Source organism: Dromiciops gliroides, chromosome 3 (assembly GCF_019393635.1).
Source record: "Dromiciops gliroides isolate mDroGli1 chromosome 3, mDroGli1.pri, whole genome shotgun sequence".
Lineage (NCBI taxonomy): Eukaryota > Metazoa > Chordata > Mammalia > Microbiotheria > Microbiotheriidae > Dromiciops > Dromiciops gliroides.
Genome location: NC_057863.1, coordinates 358,257,734 through 358,266,907, shown reverse-complemented (window position 1 = coordinate 358,266,907; position 9,174 = coordinate 358,257,734). Strand labels below are relative to the sequence as shown.

Below are 9,174 nucleotides of genomic sequence, written 5' to 3'. Positions count from 1 at the left end.
GAGGAGCTTACAATCTAATGGGGGGAGATACCATGTAAACAAACATACAAAGCAAGCTATGTCTAGGATAAAGAGGAAATAATTAACAGAAGGAAGGCTCTGGAATTAAGAGGGGTTGAGGCAGGCTTCCCGTAGGATGTGAGATTTTGGTTGGGACTTCAGGGAAGCCAGGGAAGGCAGTAAGTAGGGCAGAGAAGGGGGATGGTCCCACTGATCAGTTATCCCTCTCCCATGCCTCCACTCCTCCTCCTCTACTTTCCACCATTCCTTTGCTGGTTCATGGGAGTCAGTAAGATCTGGGTTCAAAACCTGCATTCAGCTACTAACTGTGTGACCCTGGGTTAGTCACGTGATGTCTATGGAAGGCCTCGGTTGAATGAGTGGCTGGAATCAGTTGCCTCCAAGCTCCCTGCTAGCTGTAAATGCAGGCCCACTCTCTCCCCCCCCCCTCTCCCCCCGCCCCGTCCCGCCCCGCCCCCTGCACCGGCCTGGAGCTCTTAGCACCTAGTAAGGTGTAGTACAGTACGCGAGGACGCATAAAAGGCGTTCGCGGAGCGGAGCGGAACTAAAAGTGTGGTGTACTAGCAAGAACTCGGATCCCGCAACCGAGAGGATGTATGTTCAAATTCTCACTTTGCTACGTGCAGGACTCGGGGCACGTCACTAGTGGGAGCAGCAGGTCTGTTTTCGCCTCCGTAAAAGAGGAGGAGAGAACACGATTTGGATTGGATAGAAACCGATGTAAACGCCCCGCCCCAGTTTGCGGAAGCAGAAGGCGTGCCCTCACAGCCGCAGTAGGAGGGACGCTACGGCCGGAAGGGGTGGGGCTCGTCCCGGTCGAAGGTCGCGAGGCGTGGCTTCGGAGGTGGAGACGCCCGCGGAGGCCCCAGGAGGGAAGCTTGGGTGCTGCTTTGGCGCGGGGAGCGATGGCGCCGGCGCTTCGCTGCCCGCTGTGCCGCCAGAGCTTTTTCTCGGGCCGCGGACACGTCTACAGCCGCAAACACCAGCGACAGCTGAGGGCGGCCCTGGAGCGGCTGCTGCCTCAGGTCGGGCCCGGGGGCCGGGGATGGGGAAGATGGGGGGGGGGCGCGGAGGGGCGGGGCCTGGGCACGGGGGTGTTGTCTGGAGGGGAGGGGCACAGCCAGGAGAGGAGAGGGGCCTGGGCAAATGAACATGAGGGTAAGACTAGAAGAGTGTTAGGGGAGAATCCAAGGGGTTGAGAGGCGAGGGAATTGGGAAAGACGGGGCTGAATGAATGGGCGATGGAGGCGGACCTCAGATCTGGTCACTTGTCATTTCTCTGCTAGAGACTAGAAAAGACAGATCCAAAATGGCTAATAGGTTTTTGCTAACCAAGTTAAGTAGGAGAACGACTACCTGAGTCCTTGGGCCCATAGGAAACATCCCCAGGTATTGTGATTGCAGAGTGACTGTCAGTGACAAAGTTCTTAAAATACAAATATCTTTTTTTTTCCTTTGAAGTACGGGAATCATCTGCAAATTATGGGCCAGTGGATGGTATTAACTTTAATCACTGCCAGAATTCTATAAAGAAATAATAAATATCATAAATAAACTGAATAATAATAAATGCTTGTTGACTTGATGAAAGGAATAGTTATTGACTAGATAATTAGGTAGGAAGTGCAGATCCCAAAGAGTGAGCTAGTATGACTTCTTGGAGAAAAACTACAACTAAAATTTTAAAATCTTAATCAGCAGTATACCTACCAGTATGTAGTAGAAGAAAATGGAGAAAGAATCATCATTACATCAGTATCACACTTATATGCGAGCCATTTTATACTTTTTTTTTTGTGGGGCAATGAGGGTTAAGTGACTTGCCTAGGGTCACACAGCTAGTGTCAAGTGTCTGAGGCTGGATTTGAACTCAGGTACTCCTGAATCCGGGGCTGGTGCTTTAACCACTGTGCCACCTAGCTGCCCCATTTTATACATTATTAACAGACTTCGGTCCACCATGAGGTGACAGATAATCAAGAGAAAACAAGTGGTCCTACAAGAGATCATCAGTATTGACAAAATAGTAATAAAAAATTCTTTGGCACAGCAGGTCATGTCAAAATAATTTACATTTTTGACAGGGTTATTGAACTGGCACGTCAGGGAAACAATATAAATTACCTAGCTTTTAGCAAAGGTTTCATACTGTTCTTGTGGACAGGGAGAGAAATATGGTCAAGGTTATTATGTAGGTAGATGACAGTATAGTTGGATTAAAAACCAGTGGACTGATAAGACTAAAGGAGTAATCACCAAAAAAAAATCTTAAAAGACTAAAGGAGTAATCATTAAATGGTTCAAGGGCCTCTACTCTTGTGCCTCATGAGTCTGTGCTATTTAATGTTTTCCTCAGGGACTTCAATAGATAGGCAGTACACTTACTAAATTTGAGAAAGGAGGACTATCTTGCTGGATGACAAAGTAAAGATCCAAAAAGATCTGAACAGACTAGAACATTGGGCTCAGTCTAGTAAAGTGAAATGTAATGGGGATATATGTATTAAAGAAATGTATTTTGACACTTGGGTTCAATAAATCAACTTCCAGGGGGCAGCTAGGTGGCTCAATGGATAAAGCACTGGCCCTGGATTCAGGAGGACCTGAGTTCAAATCCATCCTCAGACACTTGACACTTACTAGCTGTGTAACCCTGGGCAAGTCACTTAACCCTCATTACCCTGCCCCCCCCCAAAAAAAAACACAGAACAACAACAAAAAAAAATCAACTTCCAAAGTAGGAAATGAGGAGGCATGGTTAGATAACAGTTCATCTAAATTTGAGCTATAAGCTCAATATGAGTCAAAATATGATATGGCAGTCCAAAAAGCTAATTGAGTCTTACAGTGAATTGAAAGAACTACAGTCCTAAGGTTATAAGTACCATATTGTACTGTTGGTCAGATGACAACTGGACTACTGTACTCAATTCTGGGCAGCACATTCTAATCGATAAATTAGAGAATGTCCAGAGGAGAGTAACTGAGATGACTGCAAGGCTTCACATGCTGCCATATGAGGATCATTTGAATGAATTAGTCGTGTTTAACCTGGAAAGGAAGACAGAGGAGAGATCTGGTGGATGACTTCAAGCACTTGAAAGGGATCTCATATGGAAGAGAGATTAGACTTGTCCTGGGCCTAAGAAGGCAGAAGTATGAATGATGAGTGTGAGTTAAAGAATGAGGCAGAGGATAGAGCACCGGCCCTGGATTCAGGAGTACCTGAGTTCAAATCCGGCCTCAGACACTTAACACTTACTAGCTGTGTGACCCTGGGCAAGTCACTTAACCCCAATTGCCTCACTAAAAACAAAACAAAACAAGAATGAGGCAGATTTGGGATTGATATAAAGAAAAACTACATTTAGAGCTGTCGAAAAAGGGAATGATTTTGTCTTAATATATAGCAAGATCTCCTTCAGTGGAGCTTCTCAGGCAAAATCCTGATGAGCACTTTTCAGGGATTCAGAATAGATCCAGTCTGTTACTGTTTGAACTAGGAGGCCTCAGATATTCCTTCCAACTCTTAGAGCTTGTCATTCTGTGAAGGTAAAGAACTTGAAGCAATTGAAGGGAATGGTCAGAGACCAGTGAAGAGGTCATTGAATTAAGGGATGAAAAGTTTGACCTCTCTCAAGTCTCCTCCCTTTCTCTCACCAGGTGGAGGCTGCCCGAAAAGCAATCCGGACTGCCCAGGTGGAGCGCTATTGCCCTGAGCATGACCAATGCTGCTGGTGTCTGTGCTGCGGCTGTGAGGTTCAGAAACATCTGAGCCACGGAAACATGACTGTGCTGCATGGAGGTCTGCTAGAGCATCTGGCCTGGTATATACAGGGAGCTGAGAAGGGGTAGGAGGGAGACATCGGGTCACAAGGGCCAACAAGTAGCGGGGCCACATCAACCCATCTATCAAAGCCAACAGGCATTTAAGTGCTCACCGTGTTCCAGGCACTGTGCTAAGCACTGAAGCTGCAAAGACAAAAGGAAAAGAATCCTTGCCCTCAGGGAGCTTCCATTTTGACAGGGTAGCCTGTGTATCTGTGTGTCTGTGTATTGTATACTATATACATGCATATACATGCACATGCACACAGAATATACAAGATAAATACAAAGTAACCTTAGGCAGAAGGTACCAGCAACTTGAGGAAAGGGGGTTAATTAGCAAAGGTTCACAAAGAAGGTGGTGATGGAACTGAATCTTGAAGGGGAATTCTAAGAGGCAAAGGTGAGGAAGAAATACCTTTGAGGGTTCAGATACAGCCATTGCAAAAAGCACATACATGGGAGATGGAGTATTATGTGTGAAGACATTCAGTGTCATTGAGCATTGCTCTTCCTGTACCAGAGTGGGAAAATAGCACGAGGTCCCTGCAATCCTTGGATCTTGCAATGAATTGAATTGAAGAAACTAAAGTCTCTGACCTTGGAGAGAATAGTGCAGGACAAGTTTGGTTTGCTTGGACATTTGTAAGAAACAGTGGCACAGGGGCAGCTAGGTGGCGCAGTGGATAGAGCACAGGCCCTGGATTCAGGAGGACCTGAGTTCAAATATGACCTCAAACACTTGACACGTATTAGCTGTGTGACCCTGGGCAAGTCACTTAACCCTCATTACCCCACCAAAAAAAAAAAAGAATAAAGTTGAAAATGACATGTATTATCATTTGCAATCAATCAGCTAGGCAGCTTTGCTCAACTGATTTCTGGAAATGTATTTAGCAGAGGGTTGATTGGAAGACTCTGTCTTGAAAAATGTATCCTCTTCCTCCCCCTCCCCCCCAAAAAAGGAAGAATACTGAATCATTGTATATACCATTCTCTTCATCCACAGTCCGGACCACAGGAAAGCAACTAACAAATTTTGGTGGGAGAATAAGGCAGATATCTTGCTAAAAGAAAAGTTCCTAGTCTCCCAGCAAGATTACACCCGGTAAGTCATTGGCTATGGACATGAATAAGTAGGGAGTAAAAATGTGAAAGGGGGAGCCCTTATTATTACAGAAAGAACACTGGTCCCAACAGAGAGTCAAAACTGTTTTTAAAAGACAAAATTTCAATCTGTCAACAAACGCATGAAAGATTGCTCCATGTCACTAATTATAAGAGAAACGCACATTAAAATTGTTCTGGTTTTTTCTTACACCCAGCAAATTGGGAAATATGTCCAAAGTCAAAAATAATCAATGTTGGAAGAACTCCAGGAAGACTATAATATGCTGTTGGTGGAGCTGTGAGTTGGCCCTACTTGAATCTGAAAAAGTTTGGAATTAGGTAGAAAAGTAACTAGATTGTTCACACCCTTTGATGCAAAGATTCCACCGCTTGGGCATATATTCCAAGGATGTCCCACAAAGGTACTTAATATACCAAGACATTCATAGCAGAACTTTTTGTAGTAGCAAAAATTGGGAACAAAGTAGGCACTTGTTGATTAGGGAAAAGCAAAACAGTGTGTGGCATAAATTTCATGGAATATTACTGCACTATAAGAAGTGAAGAATATATTAGGAATTCAGAAAAATAAGGGAAGACCTGCATGAACTGCAAAATCTGCCAAATGATGTAAGCAGAAGCATAGACACAATATGAATATTCTAAATTACGACAATGACATATGATTGTAACGATTGGAATAACGCCACCTGCTGGATACTTACTGTAGAAGAGTTCTGCCCATGAAGGGAAGGTCTTTGAGGGCAAGACCAGGCTTCAGGAAGTGACGCGGACGAGTGGGAGGAGGAAGGAAGAGACTGGCGCTCGGTCTGGGGCTTTTTCCTCTGGACTCGGGTGGAGAGCGGAGCTAGAAATGTGCTCTCCCTTTAATAGATAGGAATCTAGGCCTTTCTCTCTCTTTACCAAATTCTTATTCTCCTTAATAAATGCTTAAAAGTCTAACTCTTGCTAAAGCTTATAATTTATTGGCGACCACTCATTAAATATTTTAGACAGACTAGCTAGAATTTTAGCCCTTAACATGATTTAAGGTTTACAAAACCCTTTATGTGATTGTTCTCCTTTGATCCCTCTGACAAGGTGCCATGAGTACAAAACTGAAGCCAAGTGTGGTTAAATGGTTTTCCCAGGATCATGTATGGCTTATGTCTGGGTTGGGATTTAAACTTGGGTCTTCCTGGCTCCCACACTGAGAGCTCTACCTGTCATTGCTAAAAACAATGCCAAATGCTAAGTAATTTTTACTGAAGATTAGGAAGTATACCTCATTTGGGGATGAAGGGAAGCCCTCTAGGTGGATCGATTAATTGAATTGTGGGGGTTTCAAAAAACTTGGCCACAGTAAAAGGTTACGTATACCTACATACTATGGGTTGTGTAAAAACTTCTCAGGCAAAAAAGAGTCACAAGGGGGAAATGTTTAAGCAGCCCTGAGCTAGCACATACCTATCAAACTGAAGCCAAAGGAGACCGATTTAAATCAATTATTAGGTAATACGTGATGCCTCTGCACTGTCAGGCTGCTGAGGTGAATGAAAAGCAAACCATCCTTTATCAAAGCCTCTTAAAACAGATTGTCTGGTGTAGTCAAACCCACCATGGTCGTGGGAAAGGGAAGCAAGGGGTCTTCTGTAAGACTCAAAACCCCCAAACTACAGGAAAACAGGTTTTTAGTTGGTCTTGCTAACTGCAGTGAAGCAGACAACACTACCAGCTGGGGCTGGGGCTGGTCTGCTTTCCACAAAAAGGTGGAAGGAAATGCTAGATTACCTTGCCTCAAAATGACTTTACTTCCCTGTTGACTGAGCATCAAACCATTGGAAAACTGAAACCAGAGGGTCTCTCTCCCTACTCCTCAGTTTCATGAAGTGGCTTGTGTTTGGGGGGGGGGGGGGGGGGGGAGGGAGGAAATGACTAATCAAGGATGTCAGGGTAGTGGCTGCAGTAAACCACTGGATTTGGTCTGGGAAGTGAAATTGGGGAAGAGATTAGACAAAGTAGGGGGAAGCACAGGTTTGAGGATAAAACCAAGTTTGAGAAATTGTATAAATTGGGGCATCTGAATGGCCACAAGTATCTTGGAAAACAACAGTTAGCTTGGCTGTGAATCCCAGACCAAGTTCCCCCATTTTTTTCCCCTAGATTCAAGAAATCCATGGTAAAGGCCCTGGACTCCTATGAGGAAAAAGAGGATGAAATGATTAAAAAGGTAAGTTAGGGTAAGGTTATAGGACCTTGGGGTCCCTGTGCCCTGGACAGCATCTTAATCTCCCCTCTACGATGCCCCCACAGATGGCAGCCCAGATTCGAGAAGTAGAACAAAGCCGGCAGGAGGTGGTACAGTCTGTCTTAGAGGTTGGTGTCCAACGGAGGCTCCAGAGCAGTATCCACCATGGCTGGTCTCTGAGTTGCTTTGAACTCCCCAGCATCTCACCTGGACTTCTGTTCTGCTTGGAACCCTACAACTGAAGGCACCTTGGCTTTCCAGGGTGTCAAGACTGGCCAGGATAGTGGTGATTGGCAGAGGGGGCTCAACCAAGATAGCATTGATCCCTGAGGAGGGAGGGGCATCACCCTTGCCAGCATCCTAAGCCTGGCCAGAACTTAGTGGGGCAGGAAGGGATTCTACACATTGGGCAGCACAGTTCAGCTGCCATTTTTTCTTTTGGGTATTGGGATCTGAGGGGTAGGGAGGGATCACGGGCAGGTAAAAAATTCTAGACATTGATTTTTCCTGAATCAAACTCAGCCTCAGGCAGTGCCAGACCCAGAAGAGGGCTGTTCGGCGTCTTGTATCTGGAAAGGAACAAACAGGTAAGAGGACCAGAAATGAGTCCTGAACTACTGAATTAAAGGGCTCTTAAGCCTCCCAGAAGATGCTTAGGTTGGAAACAAAATAGACTAGTGCTGCCATTCCTACATAACTGCAGGGGGTATTTGGGGGCCTCACTCCGAGGTGAGACCAAGCCCCATTTTTAAGTGCCTGTGGCTAGCACCAGTCAGTCTGCTACTGGCTAAGGACATAATCTCCAGGCTGTCTCCGGTTTTCTGTTTGCAGCATAGCCTCCAGTTCACAGCTCTCCTTGGATCCACTACCTGCCCCAGAACTCAACTGGATGGACGCCACACAGTCCCTGACTTTCATCGGACATCAGGTAATGGGGGTAGGGGGGGAGAAGACAGTAAAAGGGGGACACTTCAGAGTCAGGGCATTAGAATAAATTTCCCTCCAGAGTAACCAACCTTAATTCCTCACATTAAGACAAAGTAGAGGGGCAGCTAGGTGGCACAGTGGATTAAGCACCAGCCCTGGATTCAGGATCTTCAAATCCAGCCTCAAGACACTTTAACGGACTCTCTTGTTTCTAATCACAGGACACCCCAGGAGTTGGCAATGTTCATTCAGGTAAGACCCAAGTGTTAATCCTGATTCCTGATTTTCAACAACTCTCACTTGGCCCTCCCAACTTTGTGAGTGGGGTAGGTGCTACTATTACCCCATTTCTAAGTGAGGCCGTATCTCCAACTATGCCAGCTTTGCTTTATTAGAGTTAAGACCTTTGGCTTTTAGAATCAGCTGGAACCTAAATGAAGCTGGGCTCCATCTATGGGGACAACCCCACAACCCCGTTTCCAGCAGTGTCATGTCAGTAACAGAAATGGTCTGTCTCTTGTCTGTTCTCATTCATTTAGGGGCAACCCCTCCCTGGCTGTTGCAAGATGATGAAGACTGCAACAGCTCAGCACACCAGATTGGACCTTCCTATGAAGAATTTCTCAAAGAAAGTGAGTGAGTTAGGGGGTTGGTTGAGATCAGTTTTTCTTACCACACTTAATACTCCAACCTTGCTTATCCCCTTGCAGAAGAGAAACAGAAATTGAGAAAGCTGCCCCCAGATCGAGTGGGGGCCAATTTTGACCACTGCTCCAGCACAGGTGCAGGCTGGCTGCCTTCCTTTGGTAGGGTTTGGAACAATGGTCGACGTTGGCAATCTCGGTAAGTCTTCACTAGTTTCAGACCTTTTTTTGTTTTAACCTGACCTCATCAACCTCATCTTTGCCTTTTTCTTTCCTTCCAGGCATCAGTTCAAAGCAGAAACAAAGCAGTAACCATGATGGGAACTCTGTAAGCTTTTCCCACAACTTAGCAATATTATGAATATTGTAAATAAAATCTATGTTTTTTCTAACAGA

At 45.4% G+C, this 9,174-nt stretch overlaps 1 protein-coding gene across 1 annotated transcript; it reads left to right on the top strand.

The window, feature by feature from the left end:
• Positions 1-833: 833 nt before the first annotated feature.
• CENATAC (centrosomal AT-AC splicing factor) lies at positions 834-9,170 on the top strand. Its single transcript, XM_043990993.1, has 11 exons — positions 834-1,046; positions 3,685-3,848; positions 4,859-4,957; positions 7,123-7,189; positions 7,273-7,335; positions 7,730-7,794; positions 8,039-8,135; positions 8,356-8,386; positions 8,674-8,766; positions 8,845-8,977; positions 9,060-9,170. Exons 1-11 carry the CDS (start codon positions 927-929, stop codon positions 9,088-9,090), a joined length of 963 nt encoding a protein of 320 aa, XP_043846928.1. The 5' UTR covers positions 834-926; the 3' UTR covers positions 9,091-9,170.
• Positions 9,171-9,174: the final 4 nt, after the last annotated feature.